This window comes from Gobio gobio (assembly GCF_949357685.1).
Source record: "Gobio gobio genome assembly, chromosome: 18".
Lineage (NCBI taxonomy): Eukaryota > Metazoa > Chordata > Actinopteri > Cypriniformes > Gobionidae > Gobio > Gobio gobio.
Window position 1 is genome coordinate 30534883 of NC_137111.1, and position 19561 is coordinate 30554443.

At 42.3% G+C, this 19561-nt stretch overlaps 1 protein-coding gene across 1 annotated transcript in view; it reads right to left on the bottom strand.

The window, feature by feature from the left end:
* Nucleotides 1–10003: 10003 nt before the first annotated feature.
* Nucleotides 10004–19561, bottom strand: part of bcl11aa (BCL11 transcription factor A a) — a 52643-nt gene continuing 43085 nt past the window's right edge. Inside the window, exon 3 of the mRNA XM_079842500.1 lies at nt 10004–15306. Within this exon, the coding sequence (XP_079698626.1) occupies nt 13247–15306 (2060 nt within the window). The 3' untranslated portion in view covers nt 10004–13246. The remainder of the gene's footprint in view (nt 15307–19561) is intronic.

The following is a 19561-nucleotide window of genomic DNA, read 5'->3' on the forward strand; positions in this document are numbered from 1 at the left end:
AAAGATATTCTCCACACACATCCTGAAAATAATTAGAACATGTAACCCACCAAAAAAGGTTAAGATTTACAGGAGTAGATGACCCAAAAGGCTTACCTCAGTTTAACAAGCCTCCAAAAGCACCAAGTGCTGAGTTGGGCAACTGAGGCTCCTGGGAAAAGGAGGAACACTGCACTAATGCCACTTGCTGGATGGGTAAGTGGCAAACATTAGTGGGCCCTGCAGGAGCAGTGAATCAGCATCCATTACTTTATTACTGAAACTCGGTTTCTTATACATGAAGGCCCTTTTGGGCAGGAGAGATTTAGAGGGGGATCTTCCCCCCCTTTTCCAAAGGGGTCTTGTCTCAGAGAGTTCCGGAATGTTGACTGAGCTGACCTGAATCATTTAGCATTATAAGTAATGGGCACCTGTGGCCATCCACAGCATTCCTAGAAGACAAGACCACTGATATGATCAGCTACTCCAAATACTGATTTCTGTGGCTAAAGAGGTCAGCAAGTACACACACACACACACACTCACACAAATACAAACCCAAGATGCGCCAGAGAAACAAGCGTGCAGCCATCTTTAAAAATATTGTCTTTGAACTTCCGTCTTTGCGGTAGCTCTGTATATTTCTATGGCCTCACTGTCGAAGAGTAATACGTTGGTGAAGTGGATTTACATATTTTAGAGTTAACGAAAGTTATCATGAGCATTGTAATGTTTGAAGCGATGCCATAACAAGTATCAGTAGATCAGGAAGATTTTAAAGCGGTTCGTTCATAAATCCATAAAATCTTACCTTCATGCTGTGGAAATACAAACTGGAAGACAGAACACAACGAGTGCAGTGCTGGAAAGGGGCGGGGCTTCACATGCTATAGGAAATTTTGCACTTCCCACTTCTGAAGTCGTAAATTAAATAAAATTACAAGCTCATCGCATTCAAATTTTGACTTGAGAGGGCGTTCATGTCAAATTTTTTTACTAGGAAACTAGTATTTATGATAATTCCGATAGCACGTGAAGGCAGCATTATACAGGTCTTTTTTATGTTCCACAGAAGAAAGTAAGTACGGTAATACCGGTTTGGAACGGCATGATAATGTTTTGGTGAACTGTTAAAAAAAGTCTCAGACACTCTCAAACTTTGGTGTGTGTGTTTGTTTGTTTGTTTGTGTGTGTCGAATTATAAGCTGTAGGAGAGGGTCTTCACTGAAATAAATATCTCTCTGACCTTGGCCGTGTCATCGCTGTTCAAACACCACGACACTGGTCACTATAGCCGAAGACACCACAACTAATGGGCCCCCACTATTCCATACAAGGCAGGAAATGAAAATGTTGATGAAGAAGGTATCGATCGCTCAAATTAATTCGGCCCTGATGGCCCAATAGTCACGGTGTGGGTGTGTAAACAGAAAATCCCTCACGCAGGGAGGGCGAGACAGAAACAGAGAGCAGACCTCATCCACTTACTTCATAAACTGAAGTCTACAGAGTCAGGTTTCAGACATTGAGATTCAATGTATTGTTTAGTCTTTACCATACAGCAGTGGTGTGCACAGGATGGAAGCCGGGGAGGGGGGGGGGCTTGAGCCCCTGCCCCTTTAAAGGGGTGGTAAACCACGATTTCACTATTCTAACTTAAGCTAGCGTGTAATGTTGCTGCTTTAGCATAAACAACATCTGCAAAGTTACAACGTTCAAAGTTTAAAGCAAAGGGAGATATTTGCTTTTAAAGAAATCAGTTTCTAAGAACTACAGCAAACGGCCAGTAGGCGACTACACACATTCCTCCAGGGTTGGTGACATCACCAGGCTCAATATTTACATAAACCCCTCCTCCGAGAATATTAAATAGGGGGGGGTGAGGCCATTTTGTATCGCGGCGCTGTTGTGGTATAGTTAGGCTGGAGTGTTGTTGCCACGATGCCGAGGAAACGCTGTTATATTCATCCGGATTGCAGGTCTGGGGTACTTGCACCGGATTTGCACAACGTCAGCTGCATAAGACAAACACTGCCAGTGTGTGAATGCACGACGCGCGCGGGGCTCCCTCCCGCAGCAGTTTTTCACGGAGGAAAACTTTCACAATGTTCGCAAGTTCAACACCGGATTTGCACAACGTCAGCTGCATAAGACAGCCAGTGTGTGAATGCACGACGCGCGCGGGGCTCCCTCCCGCAGCACATTTCACGGAGGAAAACTTTCACAATGTTCGCGAGTTCAACACCGGATTTGCACAACATCAGCTGCATAAGACAAACACTGCCAGTGTGTGAATGCACGACGCGCGCGGGGCTCCCTCCCGCAGCACAGCCCGCGAGTTCAATGCAGGATATGCACAACGGCTTGACCTGAAAGCTGGATTTACAAACAGAAGCTGTTTACGGGCCACAACCTGTAAGTCTGATTTATTTTTCATCGATGTGTTTTCCTGTAATAGGTTGTAGCAAGGAAGTAAACAGATGACAACGCTGTTCTGCAAACCAGTCTGTTAAATGCTTATTCATACTTAACGTTATCCGACGAACACCTATCGTTACAAACACTAACGTTAAAATCTCAACAGCGAACTTGGCATTAGTGTAAATGATTCTTTGATTAGAGCTTTTATGTATTATGTATCTACAGGCATGCTAAACATGGTTCTCTGTGTGATTTGGCTACTATAGTAAAGCCAGTGTTTAGTGTTTTGGGTTAATAGTTCTTGCGACAGATATTTGGCTATAATCGTTCTAAAAATACAAAAGTAACAGTGCCATTCAGTAGCGATCATTATAGATCCGCAGTCTTTACTCATTAGGACTGAACAGGTTCTGCTCGATCATCTTCACTAAAATGTTCTGGGTCTGATTCGGGCTCAGATTGGTGTGGTTTTATTGACGCCATCGTTTCTAATACTGACCAAAGCAAAGTCTACCGGTAAGGTAAGGGGCGTGACGTTTCCGACAAACATACACTGCAGTTAGCGAATCACAACACACTGGGCCAGCTAACCAATCTGAGCCCATTGCGTATTTTTGAGGGACTGGCTTCATACAACCCGGAAAGCATCAGACCGTTTTACAAGGAGGGACAGAGCAGTGTAGAATAAATGTCAAATATATGAAAAATAATTATTTTTTTTAAAAAACGAAGCATTAACACGTTACAGTGCACCCCACAAACACAATCAAGCCTTCAAAACAATGTGTTTTACCACCCCTTTAATCGTGAAACTGCCCTTTTCGATTGTATCGCGTGCCCTCAAATTCAGTTTAGCTCCAACCCTAATTAAACACACCTGAATCAGCTAATCAAGGTCTTCAGGATAACGGGAAAATTCCAATCGGAAGTGAGCATCCCTGTGCTCCGAAGGGCAGAACATGACCATAAATGATTAAATTACTTCCTTGAAGTGACCATTGCATGTTCCCATCGCTAACGGACTGGAAGGGCCCTTTGTGAAGGGATTCAGTTGTTCACTTTCGTTTGGAACACTAAATGGCATCCCCTTCCCGAAGTGCCCTTCAAGGGTGCAATTCACCCAACTACTAGGAACTTTCAAGCAGGTGTTTTGGAGCTACAGGACAGTGGCCCTCCAGGAACGCAGTTTGACATATGTATCCTAAATAAAAGCATTTACTTTTTACTAAATATTAATATGAGAATAATATGTAACATATCACATACTTTTATAACAGATAAAAGTAAAACAATACAATAAAGAATAAAATAACAAAATAAAAAAATGGCAGATTAAAAATCACAACTTGTGTGAAATAGCTAAATATTGCAAGTTTCATGATTCAGGTTTTCACATTTGTAAAAATCTTTTATAAAAGCATCTGAACATCGTTCAGAACTGACTGGCTGAACATGACTTCAATCTCAAGTGCAACCTTTGCTGGCTTTCTCCTTCCATTCTGCAGCATGTGTCAGGCCAGACGTATTGTAGTTCATGAAAGGGTCTGAGACACTGCAGATCAACCAGATTGTGTAGCATGCAGAGTTCAAAACACCCCCCTCGGACGAGCAAACATTCTCAGTGAGGCTGGGGGGGGGTGGGGGGGAGGTTATGCAGGAACGGGGCCCAATCTCAGTGCAGGACTCAGAGGGAGGAGTTGCACGATCCTCCTCTTGGACTCAGACATGCAAGACACTTCCTTTCTGGTGGGCCACCCCAACAAAGGTGCTCAGTCATGTGAAACTTAATCTGCAGCCTTGCCATGCTGACCTTTCACCCCCACCACCTTAAGACTGAGAGAAAGAGCGAGAGCTGTGCTTCGACAGAGGGAAACGGCATGGTGAACATACCAGAGAGACCATGAAGTTGTAAAATGAAGATGGAATGGCCTTTTGAAATCGCTTACAACACATGAAAAATGGTTACTGTGTTCCTGCCACATTTCTCCGTGTGCTTGTTCATGCCTGTGTGTGTATGTGCACGACTCTGGGGATACAAATGAGAGCGAGTGTCAAAACGGTCTTAAGCGGTAGACAGAGTGCGCTAGGGTCACTTTAACACAAAACAGTAGGACCACTAGACAAAACACAGCCTCAATCCTGGCCACACTGTTCTTCTCCGGCCTGTGTTATCCGATCACAAGCGAGACAGATCGACATTGACTATAAAGTTGGCATTGTGTTTTCTTCCCTATTGTGGTGTAAATATCCAAGTGAAACGGCTTCTCGAGCAAGAAAAAAAGGGTGGGGGACTTGATTTTGTCCATCAGGAATTTTGTCCATCAGCCCTTGCAGACCCTCCAGACTAATTTATTGATCATACAGTGTTCTTTTAAAATCACCATAACGTGAAAAATGTGTTATGTGCCCTTGTAATCATGAATCAAATACAGTCATTTCCCCTCCTCCCTCGCAATGACCTTTTTATGTTGATGACATGTGCACCGGCACATAGGTGGGACAAAAAACACTTCCCTCCAGCAAACCGTCACTCACATGAGAACGCAGCAACGATCCAATCAAATCCCACACTAATTCTTTCTCATTCAAGAAGCTGATGCACTCATGTGGTTTTGGACTCCGTTTACATCTGTATTTAACACTGACCACTTTAAATCGGATCATCCGAAACCAGTTAATACCATTTGTAAGCAATCCCTCCCTTTCACACCTTTCCCGTCCTCTCCTCCCCTCCAAAGCCCTCTACCAACCATTAGGAACTGTCCTGAAAAAATCTCTGTGGTTCAACTTCAGCCGTCCTCTATGATTACCTCATTTTCCCCCCATCTCTTTCGTAGAGAAGGTGACCCAGGCTGTTCATCTCTGCAGCTGCAATTAACCCAGGTCACCCTGCACAGCTCCCAGAGTTGAGCAGGAACGAGACGTGTTAACAGCAAGCACGGACAGGCTTTTTTTTCTCCAGCAGATTAGCTCCAGTCTGCCTGGACGCACTGCCTGGCTCTCAACCATCAGGCTACACTGGGATTAAGGCCTGCACCAGATGCCCTGAGGAGAGGAGAAGAGAGGTGAAGGCTGTTGTATATGTGGATGTGAGAGAAACTACAGACTGTCACCACAGACTAGCACTTGGATACTGGAAAACAGATTTTGGCCAGTTAATACAGATACCACTTCAGCACACGCACTTACAAACCATAAATGTTTTTCCTTAGGGAGTGAACTTGACTCTCTGACCTTTACACTCCAGACCATCCATTCACACACTCACACACACACACCATGCCCTTCAGTCCACACAGTCTTAACTTTATCTCAGTTGTCCACACCTTGCATTCCAAGTCTCTTGTCTATCTATAGACTTTAGCCTTCCCAGCTCAGCAAACAGCCAGGGTGAGAACAAGGCCAGCCATTAGTCCAACATGCCCCAGGGTGCTAAAAGAGGACATGAGAGAGAGAGACACACACACACACACACACACACACACACACACACAGGAAGACACTGATAGATTTATGGTAATGACACACTCACTCTGTTGACCATGCAAGGGCAGGGGACTCGGATAAGTCACCAAACTCCAACATCTGATGTCTGAGGTTCAAGGCTTGAGGGGTGTGTGTGTGCGTGTGTTACGGTAAAGTGTTGTTGCTGTTGGTCAACAGATGAACAGGACCACTTGGGATCTGTGCCCATGTTCCACAAAATTTGAAAAACCCATTATATATCTGTTTTTTATCAGTATTTTGTGTTGTTGTACAGCTAAAATTTTAACACCCGGAAGAAAATACAATTATTTTATATAATAATAACAGTAATATTTATTTATTTATTTAAAGTCTCGATATCTTATGCAATTTTGCTTCTCAAGTAAATGTATATCTAAATTGATCAAAATTGACATCTAAGTGCAATTCCTCCTCTACCAATAAAAGTGTAATACTCTCAGTTCAGATAAACAGATTTTACCGCATGATTAAAACCATTCTGCAGAAATCCACTGGTGTTTCCCCAAAAATCTGCACAGAAACAGTATTCGGTTTGCGCAAGCAGATGACTAACCTCTTGGCCTCTTTAAAAGTATTACGCGACTGACAGGTTTTATTGGCCTTACTGACAACTTAATAAAAGTCATTTGTCTTTAAATATGTGAACCTATAACTGTTCATTAATGCTCACAGAAGGTATTCGACTGTATATACAGTGTGTTCTAAAAATGACACGTCTCTCCTGGGCCTCACACCACTGGCGAGAAAAAGAAAGAGAGTCCATATGTGACATAGTTACAGAGCGTTCAAGTGACACACCTTCTAAGAATTCAACACGCCTCATTCAAACAGGCTGTTATCTCAAAACAGGGCTCAGTGTGGGCTGTGGGCTCTGTTTATTCAAACCTAAAGGGCATTGCAATCTCCACAACAAAGTGTTCACCTGGGATCAATCAGTTAGCTTATTAAAGCACTAACAATATTCAAATGATGCTGCTGCTGCTGCTGCTGTTTAAGTGTGTGTGTGTGTGTATTTTTCTCCCCTGCACCATTTGTGATTAATTATCCCTCACAAATCTAATCATAGAACACACATGGTTGCTTCTAACTATCTATCTGTTGTCCTGTGCTTGAGGGGGAAAAACAACAATGAAGAGACTGATTCCACCTTTAATGAGATTGGAGTCAGCATACAAGTTCTTGTGGCATTGCTCGACCCCCATTCAGCAAGCAGGTGTCCATTTCTAATGACTCCAGGAGCTTGACAGCCTGCCGCTGAAAAAGTGAGACGAGAGCGAGAGAAGAATAACATGTTAGATATGGCTCACTGGAATGAGGATGAAATGACACTTGACCAATTGACCCCACAAACCTTTGAGCAGGCCTGTCAGGGTCAAAGGTTGAGCTTGGTGCGATGTTTGAGTGCTAATCTAGTCCCCGTAACCTCTTAACCAACCCCTTTTGACCAAGGGTAAGGAATTGTCTCCAATGTTTTGTGTCTCCTTGAGATCAAATTGGTGTGGAGGTTGTGTCTGTGTGTAAATTGCAGTGTGAGGCCGTTCTGTAAGAGCCGAGTAGTTTGCGTTCGGATGATGTGCTGTAAATCTAAGCTTGGTTAACTGTCACATACTTTGAAAGCGGGCGCGAGGTGGTCATTGTCCATTAAGGTACACTTACTTTGTGCTCACTCACCTCTGCACACCGCACAATTAATAGAGCAAAGCCAAGCTGGGGTAAGGGAAGTGATGCAAAGCTAGTTCAACACACAAGATGGGCATTGGCGATGAGGCATTCGTGTCTAGTGGTACCGCAAACTCTCAAACCGATGAGAAAGTTGACAACGTGTAACGTTTAAACAACTGAGTCAACCTCTGTTTAGACAGCGGTACAGTCCGCTTTGGCAACCTTGTGCTGAATAGCCCAGAGCAGAATGCCTGCCAGCGGGCCATAAACACAAGGAACTTTTGATCAGGAGACCAATTTGCACGGCCAAGTCCACAAAGACACAAAACTAAAACAAACCATGCACCTCAGTGTTTTGAGACTCACATTTTCCAAGTCACTGGAGAATTCTGAACTACAAAATGCTGGGAAAAGGGAAAATAAGGATATCTGAGGATACTGAGTGAGTAATGCCTGTATGGATTTTCATAACAGTGAGAACATAATAACAGTGCCAGTGTTCCGATCTTGTTGTCCTTTGTTGTATATTGTTGTAGGACAGGAACAGTTCATCCAAAGAGGAAAATTCTTACAAATTTACTCACCTTCATATCGTTCCAAACCTGTATGACTTTCTTTTTTTTCTGTGGAACACAAAAAGAGAAGTTTAGTAGAATGTCCAAGCTGCTTGCTTCCATACAAGGAAATGGGATGGAGACCAGGAACTAAAGTTGCTAAAAGTAAAATTAGTTAACTAATTAAAAAGAGTAGGACATATAACTTTCACACCAAATTACAGATCTTCCAAAATCATATAGCTTTGCATAAAAAAAAAATAAAAAAAAGTTTGAAATATGTTTTAATCAATGGAAATCTTACCTTGAAAATATTGATTGGCAGCCATTGACTTCCGTTGTATGGGTAAGAGCAGCTTGGCTATTTAGACTAACATCTCCTTTTCTGTTCCACAGAAGAAAGTCAAAGAAGACACAATAACAGAATCATAAAAAAAAACAGCATTTTAGTCTGTAAAACTTTGGAGTGATCTTAAGTACATGGGTTTATGTGAAGAAGATTGATCAGCCGTGGAGAGAAAAGTCAGTGATTTCTTTTATTTGTCTTTCTGTAGTGTGGCATTGATCGAGTAGGGTGGCATGTTGTCCTTAAGAGCCATATGAATAAAATAGGAATGATTGGGTAGGGATGGGGTTGAAGTTTTGCATCTTTCCCACCTGCCAAAACACAATAGCCTTCTCTAAACACAAGTGGTTGAAGGGGAATCTTAAAGAAACACATCCGGGTTTTATGGATTTGTGTTAGACAAAGGAGAAAATTTGAGAGTGCATCACTTTTTTTTTAAAAAGTACTTGGTTTGTGGTGAGGTTACAAAACTAACTTATTGTTGATTCTTGTAGCATATTAAACATAAAAGAGATATAAGAAATAAAGGTGGATTCTAGCAGTGATCTTGTATATAAGAGTAGCTGTGTATGTGGTAAATCTGCTAAGCTGCTCTTCTGACCTAAAGAACTGGTAAGGTAACACTTTTAAGTCACTTGGTCACATGACCTCAGATATCTGAAGAGCAGCCTGAAGGCCCTCCTACGCCCAAGGGCTGAACACACCAAACACACAGTAGCGGGCAAAGAAATGGGGGGAGGGGAGAGGTGCCACGAGTGCAGAGCTGCTCAAGACGACCGTCCTAATTATTTGACATGCATACACAGAGCGGAGTTCAAGCAAGAGAGAGTTAAACACCATCATGGCTTGTGTAAGAGTGTGTGTGGCCTGGTAAACCCTACATTGTGGGGACAAAATGTCCCCACAAAGATGGCACAATCTGAAATCCTTGTCCTTGTGGGGAAATTTTTGGGCTAAAAACAGCTTATAAATGACACTAAGTGATGTTTTTTTCCTGTAAAATTGCAGAATGTTTTCTGTGATGGGTAGGTTTAGGGGAAGGGTTAGTGTAAGGGGATAGAAGATACAGATTGTACAGTATAAAAACCATTATGTCTATGGAGATTCCCCAGAAAGATAGCACGCCAGACAGTGTGTGTGTTCCATTATGTCTACGGAAAGTCCCCATGAAAACACAACGCGTGTGCTCGGGGGGGCTTTTTTTTTTTCTATCCCGGTGGGGACTTCAACCTGAATGCACACAGACTCATGGGGACTCGTGTCACTGTGGGGACCTAAATTGAGGTCCCCAAAGAAAAGTTAATAAATCAAACAGGAATGAGTTATTTTGAAAATTTAAAAAAGTTTTGTGTGATGGGAAGGTTTAGGGGAAGGGTTATTGTAAGGGGATAGAATATACAGTTTGTAAAAACCATTACGTCTATGGAGAGTGCCCAGAAAGATAGCACGCCAGACAGTGTATGTGTGTAAGAGAGAGAAATGTCCTCCACAGAAAAAAATTAAAACAAAAATGCAGAGAGAAATCTTTGTCACCAGACACGGATATACTTTAATTTTTTTATTAATTGTTTTCAATAAAGGGACAAAATTGGTTGGTGAACAGGATAATGTAGACAACTGCCAGAAAACACAGACAGTGGTTTCTCCAATAAAACTTAACATAGACCAGAAACAAAAACAACAAAAAGCAAGTCTGTCAATGACCTTTGGTCATTATTTTCTTTTAAAAAATAAAATAAAAAAATGAAAACAAATGAACAAAAAAAGGATCCATTCTATGTCTCCGTTTTGAACAGAGTATTTAAGCAATAATAAATAGTGACTCCCATTGAAAAAGATAAAGTTCAAGTTCAAGTTACAACAAACAGCTCTCATAACAGGAATAGAAAAGGCTGATAACAAAATATTCCGCATTGCCATTTACAAAAGAGTATGAACTTAAGTGGGCTGCCCCTTTAGTTCCATTTCATTTTTAAATATGCTTTGCATATGAAAGTCGTCCCAATCTAAATATAAAGCACCATTTAATATTTGGCAATGAAAAAAAAACCACCTGCAAAACATTGATTATTTGAATTCATTTATTTGAATGATTTTTTTTGTTTGTTTATTTACTGGTATTTACTGCATATGAAGTTAGCTTTTTTCAAGATGCTGGAATGTATTCAGGTGAGACAGGTGAAAAGACAGAAGCACACTACAGAACAACCCAACATTAGCTTGCTGTACTGCATACAGAATGGCAGCAGAGGAGATTTTAAAAAAGAAGAACAGAAAAAAAGATATGTACAACCACCTGTTTTAGCTAGTGTGGACATTCCCCAAAGACTCCTCGGGGAAACCATTGAATGGCCTCCTTTGTTCAATGCCACATACTTTAATTTTTTAATTTGATTTTTTTCTGTTTTCTTTTTTTAAACATACAAATAATTCGCACTATATTATCCTGCCAAATTAAAAAAATATACCGTGGCAGCTTGTTGTTTTTTTCCACTACCAAAAAAGGTACAATAATACCTTTTGAGAGAACAAGCAACAGTTAAAAATACAAGCCTCAATATAAATACTGTAGTACCTACACTAGGTGAACATTTAATTCAAATACCATTCTAGAAATACAGAAGAAAGTAGACCATAAATGTGTTTTAGCATAGGAACTGACATGATGTGCATTTTCCTATATTTAAGTTTCTCTATTATATATTTTATATATAATCTTAAACCTTTCCCCAATGCAAGTTTGACCTGAAGAGCTGTGAAGAGCCAAGATGAAAAAAGAAAAAGCAGAAAAAAATCACATCTTTTTTCCCATTTTATATATAATGTGATCAAGTCTTGAACACCACCAAGACAAAGAGGAAAAGAGAAACAACAAACTTAAATACAGTTTCCCCTAAGATAATGAAATGTTACTTTTTAAAAAAGTCATTTTATTTTCATACTTAAAAAAAGATTTGTACAAAAAAAAGTTCTTGCAATGAAAGCAGCAAGTTTCAATTGTCCGTACTTTGTCAAGCACTGTGTGCTTTGACACAATAATATTATATCAGAGTTGGGCTTTATCTTCGTGAGTTGAGAGGAGGAGTTGGCTTTTTTTACATTAAATAATGACACCATGTTCGATTCTTTTGGAAGTTTTCCCTCTCGTGAATACCTGTAAACTGGGAAACTTTAACAGTGCACTTTGTTGTCCAACAAGCAAGCAATTGTAATTTATACTCAACTACTAAACCTCCAATTAGCATGTCAAATATAAAAAGAAGGGCAGAGTGGCAGGTGCCGTCTAAACACCAAAAACGTTGTCTAAACTCATTGATGTCATAATGCAACAATGAAAAAGAGTCTCCTTGAATGTCAACTTATACCACACTATGTGTGGAACTCATATATAAAACAAAGGAACAAAAGTGACATGTATGGTTTTCCCTCTCTCTTGCTCGGTCGGTCTTTCAGGTTCATTTAGTCTTTTAGGGAGCTCAGACATAGGCAATAATAAAGAAATAAGATTTTGACTCAGACCTGTAGGCAATTCATAGTTAATCATCACTGACAGCTGCAAATATTTCAATGCTTGCTTAATAACCAATTCTCAAGTGTACATTACATTAGTTGGGTCCGAATGCCCTCAAGTGTTCCTTCACAATGGACGTTCACACTAACAATGGTCATCAAAGAAACGTCAAAATGTTGTGCTACTGAAGATAAGACTTGAACAAACACAGAAAGGTCAAATGATTGTGGATTGAAAACTAGTACCGCCAAGTACAGTACCTTCAGATAGAAGAAGTAAACGAGACTGAATCCCACACCATATACTGCTTGTGCCATGCCCAGGACATAAACCACAATGGAAGGATACATTTCACATAGGTACCTAATGATGATTAACTAGAAATTTCCTTAGCCTTTTGATTACTACTACTTCTCTCTAAAGTCACAGTTGACTGTAGCGGTCAGGTGCTTGATGCAAGAACCTTTTAAGGACCCAATCGATCCTTATGTAGTATCTAGCTGAGACTCCAGAATTACAGCAGACGAGATTAACCAATGCAATTTCAAGATATCCAAGGCACTCTTTTTGTTTGTTTTACCAAATGATAGTACAAATTCAAATCCTAATGCTGTCTCCTTTTCAAGAAATTCAAAGGCTGTCATTACTTTTATTCCATAATAGGGGCAAATTAATATGTTAACCCTATGTGGACAGAACATCTTTTTGAAAGATTAGTTTAAGTGCGATATCCAGCCCGTCCAAAGAGGGTTAAGCAATAGCCTGCAGTCCTCCATGTTACAACACAAAACTGTACATGATATGTATTACAGAATGTATGCAGCATGGTTGTTTTTTCTTTTCTTTTTCTTAGATCGTAAAATAAAAAAAGAAAAATAAAGAAAAAACATTTTAAAAGAATGAACGTTAAAACAGCAACACATTTACTAAACAACTAACCAACCAGGGACAATTTATTCTTAAAATTAGCCAAAATATATCATGCATGCTGTCAAATTTTCCAAAATGGGAAAGAAAAAAGAAAAAGTACACAACATGTAAATTATTGCACAAGAGAAAGGCTCCAAGTTTGCGTCAATGCAATAGTATTGCCCCGATACAGATCATGCATTCAACGGTAAATGAAAAGGGTGTGCTGGTGGTGCCAAGCACGTTGTCTTAGCCGCCACTGGACTAGCGAAACAGGGAAATCTACAAGGATGAGGGTGGGAGTGGGGTAAGGTGTTATTCGCTGTTAACAGGCAAGTGAGTCACCACACTTCAACGCTACTCAGTTTTAATTTCGTTGCTCAATGCGCGGTCACTGTGCCATTTTTTCATGTGTTTCTCAAGGGTGCTGTACACACTAAAAGGCATCTGACAGATTTCACATTTGTAAACGTCCTTTCCCACTTGCCCGTGTGTTTTCATGTGCCGTGTTAGCTTGCTGCTCTGGGCACAGGCATAATTGCAGAGCTCACACTTATAAGGCCTCTCGCCCGTGTGGCTGCGCCGGTGCACTGTCAGATTGCTGCAGTTTTTAAATATTTTTCCGCAGAACTCACAGGTGTCACTGCGTCGGCCATCTTTCGAGCTGGGCCGACCGGGACCCCCAAGGTGTGGCGTGCTGCCACCACTGCCAGTCCCGCTGCGGCCCGAGATGCCACCATCCAGGTCCCCTGGTGGCGTAGAGAAGCGCAGGCTTCCGTTCTCTGAGGAGTGCTCTGAAGACGAGGCGAAAGGCGATTGTCTGGAATCCCCAAAATTCAGAAAGGGGTCCTTGAGCTGCCGAGAGGCAGCATAGCCAGCCAACCACTGAGAATAGACATTCTCAGTGTTGGGGATTGTAGGGGTAGAGAGGTCAAAGTCTTTCTCCAGCTTGATTCGTTTGGAGAAAGGACTAAGGGAGCTGGGACTGCCCAGTAAGAGCTTCTTGGACAAACCAACAGAGGCAGACTCGCTGGGGGATGAGCCTCGACCATTTATAGCTGAGCCACAACCCTCGTCAACTCGGTCTGATTCCATAGCCGAGTCCTCATCACACATGTTCCTATGTGCACCATTGTCAGAGTTTAGGGCTCCTCGCTTGTGTTGATGAAACGCCTCGCTGTAGTGCTGCATGCTGGCAGCCAAGCCCATGCCCTGAATGACCTCAGGCAGCGAGCGCGGCATCCCGTCCTCAACCGCGCCCAGACGCCCGCCGTTGTTCTCGTGGTGCCGTGCAGCCTCAAGGTTGAGGCTGAAATGATAGTTGTTTCTACCTCCCTCCCTTTCCAGCTCCTCCTCCTCTCCTTCCTCCTCTTCCTCTTCCTCCTCTTCTTCCTCCTCCTCCTCTTCCTCTTCCTCCTCTTCCTCTCCATTCTCTGGAATCAGATGATCGTTTTCACTTTTGAATTTGGCTACCACGGACTTGAGGGCATTACTGGCACTACCCACTAAGTCGCTGGTTCCTGGTTCAGGGGAGCTGGCTGTGGACAAGCCATCATCGGATTTGACCGTCATGGGTGATGACTTGTTCATGTGTGTCTTCATGTGCCGCTTAAGCTTGCTGGCTTGCGTGCAGGCATGGTCGCACAGGTGGCACTTGTACGGTTTCTCACCCGTGTGACTGCGTCGATGCACTATTAAATTACTCTGGAACTTGAAGGTCTTCCCACAGAACTCACAAGACTTGGACTTCATGGGCGTGTTGGGCTGTTGGGTAAGAGGGGTTGGGGTGGACTGGGAGCCAGAAGGGGACTGCATGGAAGGTAGGGGAGGGGTAGATAGAAAGGGCGGCTTGGTTCCTGACTGGAATGGTTGTAGTATCCGTTGCATAGGGCTGGGCCGGTTGGGTGAGTGAGGAGGAGTTGACCCTGAGGTGTTACCAGCCAATTCCCTCAACCTACGAGAGAAGTCCATAGCTGGGGGATCCATGGGTATGGGGTTGAGGCGAAGCACCCTGTCGAAGGCACTCGGGTGGTGGGTGGCCAAAGCCAGCTCCTCCGGGCTCAGGTGCTCCATGCGATGAGGGTCCAAGTGATGGCGGGGTGGAGGGCTAAAGAGAGGCGGCGTAGGGGGAAACCGACCATCTCGGAGAGGGGGTACATCGCGTCCAGAGTTGGGTATCCGCAGCAGGTTGAATGGGCTTCCCTCTGGGAGATGGATGCCATGCAAGGGGGGCTGAGAGGAGCAATCTGCGCCCATTCCTGAAGGAGCTCCCACACGGGGCGTGAGCGGACTTCCACGCTCGCTCTCAAGATAGATGCGGAAGCCATGAGTGTTCTGGGCATGTTGCAGCAGAAACCAGGCACTGCTGAACGGCTGTTTACAGGTTGTGCAAGTGTAGCTGCTGGGCTCATCTTTACCTACAAAACACATAAGACAAGAGTAAATTCACCAACTGTACCAAATACATTAACTGCAACTCATTTAAAGCAAAACCATTTGGTTAATAGGTCTCTAGATCTGCTACATGCATTTTTTTTCACATTCCCTTTCTCAGTTGCTCCCTGGTGTATTTTGGACGTACAAAAACCCTACAGATTGGGCCTTAATCATTTATGAACCTGCCTAGACCCCGGGCCTTTGCAGCCCCCCATTCTAACAGTCTTTCAACAGCTTTAGCCCCTCAGCAGGCTAAAGTAAGTATCACATAACAGTAAACACAGCTCTTATTATAAACATGCTCCCAAACAGCACTACAGGCCAGAACCCAGTGGAGCAGAGCTTTTCACAACACAAGACCAGACAAAGCACTGATATTCCAGCAGAGAAAGACTGTGTTGGGGTTTGGATCAGGTCTTTGCATGGGGTGATACACTTCTGCTTTGCGGTTGACAGCCGGTCTGTAAAAGCAAACAATAGTGCTCTCAAGCTGAACGCTTTCATCCACGTACAAAAACAGATGAACAGGAAGCATGCAGTAAACAAAATTTGGAAGGACTGAAAAGTAATAGATCCTGTAAAGGGGGCAACAGAGGAAGCATCACACATTGTTAGGATGTGTTAAAGGTTACATTTCTCAACGTGCAGGTGTTTTAAAACGGTGCAAAGCTAGAGGAGAATAGGAACATTTGTTGTAAACACCTCACACAACGCTTTGTTTTTTATCTTGAAATTAGAATTCTATTTAATAAATTGTCTCTCCTTCAAATGCAATCTCACAAAAGATGTATTCAAACAAAAATAGCTTAAAATGGAAATAAAGGAAGCTACCAGTAGAATAAAAATAGAGACTATCTCCTCACTTACAACTGAAATGGTGAAGTATGTGGACAATTGTCACAGCAAAGGAACATTTAAAACAATAATTGACTTTCAACGGCACTTTGACAATGACCTGTGATTTTCCTCCCATTGCGTTTGTAATCTCATTTAATGTTTCTGACTCCTACGCCACCTTATTTAAGAGATTAAATAATAAAGGAGGCTGGAAACAAGAGCCTTTCAACATTAAACACGCTGTGCTGAAGCCTGATGCAATTTTACCCATTTATGAAATATTTGTGTTTCTGCATTTTGGAGGAACTAATACTGTATATTCTCCATATATTCTCATGCAAATGCCTTGTTATTTTTGATTATCTTGTCTCTGTAAACAAAATAACACCCAATGATGACCAGAGATGCTTTTATAACTTAAAAAAGAAAAGAAAAAAATCATCTTCATTAACATACATCTCTCTCATAAATATGCTCAAGTCCAGATGGAAAGCTGTCAAAAGCTACAGAATCATTTTTGATAATTACACTGATTAAATTTCCGAATAAAAAAAGTGATGCAAATGGCATCTGCACCATCAAAAGGTAAACAAGCAGCGGGTTCAGGATGCCTTTAGTTAAAAACAGACGATTAACTGGCAAATGGCAATGAAATGGATATTTTCATGAAGTAATGAGTGACAGTTTGAACTTTTAAAATTACCAGCACTAAAAGGGATGTTACATGCAAGGTACAGATATCTACCTACGCTCCCAAAAACGCAAGGTCAAGCGGTCAGGAAAAGAGCCATCATCCACACAGGAACCACAACAACAAACAGCGAAAATGGACAGGGGAGATGGATTTAACTCCCCCCACAAGCCAGAGGTCTCTAAACTGCTATCATGTACTGTTTACAACCATCCCGAGAGAAAGAGGGGGAGAGGAAAAAAAAGCAGAAAAATGGAGAGATGGCAGGAAGAAAGGCTGAAAGAGGTGCTGAACGTTGCCGAACAGGCAGCGTGCACTCTTTCATCTCGTTTGTTTTCCTCAGAGGGGCTTTCTCTGAAGTCTTCAATAGCCAGCAAAGCATGTAACGAGGCAAGGCCTTTCTGCTGCTCAGAGGAGGAAAGGCAGGCCAGAGCCACTGTGGGTTTTCTCAGATAATCCTGTTAATGCACACAAATGGGGGTGGTTCTGGAAGGCTCTGTGGCGTGGCGGACAGCCACCTCCGGACATCACTGCAACCTTTTGTGCTGTCATCATTTTGTCTCTTCCTTGGCACTTCTTAAACATGACCAACGAAAACACACACACGCTCTACATGAGCAAGGTGTGCGACAAATAAATGATTGTGTTTAGGAATGGCTGTTAAGAATGACATGAGTGAAGAGGGACAAGATAAACTTTTTTTGAGAAAGACTTAATGGCAAATGTATTTTTATTTAAATTAACCCCAGATGAGATATGAGATATATATAATATATATAATGTTTTTGAAAGAAGTATCTTATGCTCATCAAGCCTGCATTTATTTAATCAAAAGTATAGTAATATTTTAAAATACAGTAAAAAAAATACACTTTTCCAACATTGATAATATATCTGCATATTAGAATGATTTCTGAAGGATCATGTGACACTGCAGAATGGAGTAATGATCACAGAAATAAATAAAATTTAAAGTATACTCTCAAAACTGTACTCTTCGTACTAAATCTCTCACAAACAAGTGCACTATAGTAAGAAGTTAGGAATTAAAAGTAACATTTAAAAGACCAAAATCTTTCCAAATACCCACAGAACCTGCACACACCCTGGTATAGCCTAAAGACAAAGCCATTCAGATGTCAAAATGAAATGTGAATCAGAATTGACAGACATTTAAAAATAATAATAAAAATCCAAGGTCCCAGAATAAGAGAGCAATGGTGACGATATCACATGCCAGCTTTCAGCTGAGAGAGATGGGCAGTGAGGGAGGTGACGGCTGGTGTAAATAGAGAGAAAAATAACAGCACATTGCTGATCTGTGGCCCTGCCACCCACAAGCACCTCCCGACAAGCTCACTCATGACCAACAGCTGAAATCCCTGCACCAAATCAAGACTGCACACTACTTTATATCAGGGGGGTTGATGCAAAGGCCAGCTAAATTATGGATCATTACAATCTGCAGAAATTACATTTAATTGCTGCCACCTGCAGAGGGTTTAACCCAGTATACATTTTTGTATTATCATGCAAAGGGTATTTTTCACTCCTGTCACACAGCTACAACCATAATGGCTATCTGTTGTTGTCGAGTTGGAGAGAGATGCCTCATGTCGAACACAAAACCCAATTCGCTTTCGCTGGGTCTACAGAAGGTCTTTAAATAGATTTTGAGGGTCCGCCATCTCCTCACCAACCATGGGGATCTCTGAAGGACAGGTTACCGCATCTCCATGTTTAACAAGGGCCCGCTTGATTTCATTACACATGGCAACGCTCAGCGGAATATGTAATCATCTTTTTCACATGACATTTTGAATATCCAACTAGACAAATAATTGCGGCAATAATTGATAGCTTCACGCAGGCTGTAGTATTATTGACTGGCGTGCCTCTCACAGGCACCGGCGTGTGCCATGCGGACATCGTGCTTGGCACGCTCACAGCCAGGTTCTTCTTCTGACAAAACTGTCACAATCTGTTCCGATGACGGGAGTCGGCGAGCCACCGACAGGTGCTCCAATAATCTGCTATTAGACTCTGAAGATTTTACTGGGAGGAATTAAAAGCAGCAGCCTGCCAAAGAAATTAGCCTCCCCCTCCTTTTGGTCTAATTTTAATTTTCTCAAGAGAGTTGAAAGAGTATTCTTTGTGTCATTGACTGTCTTTTTGAGACGGGAAGTCGAGCGCTGATCATTCGAGATGGATGAGCAATAGAAGCAGACGAGGGACTTGTGGGTTCTCAGCTGTTTAATGTGTGCAACTTATGTGGCCACCGCTGGGTGCGCAAGTTTGCTAAATGTAATGATAATCTGTGTCGTGACACTCTAAACATTTGTGAGAAGTCGGAAAGTGGCGTTGCTCTAATTTTCAACGATTCCTCAGTTAATTAGAAAGCTCTCCAATTTGCAGCGAAAGCGGGTCAGTCCGGACAAGCTGGCAAGCCATGGCGTTCGAGGCAGAGACTGCCGGTGACAGTTGTTGGACTGGTCTGCGGGAGCTGGCAGCGGCACGGCTACTTACAGACGGATGCGAGCGCTCAGTGCATTGCTGGCAGTTTTTACACAGGGAAATGTCAGAGCAATGTTACAGCACAGAGCCACGGGAAAACAAGAACACCCCCCCCCCCCCAAACTGCCAACCACATCCTCACAGGACCGACTAATCCAGCTAAATCGGCACACACACACACACATACACACACG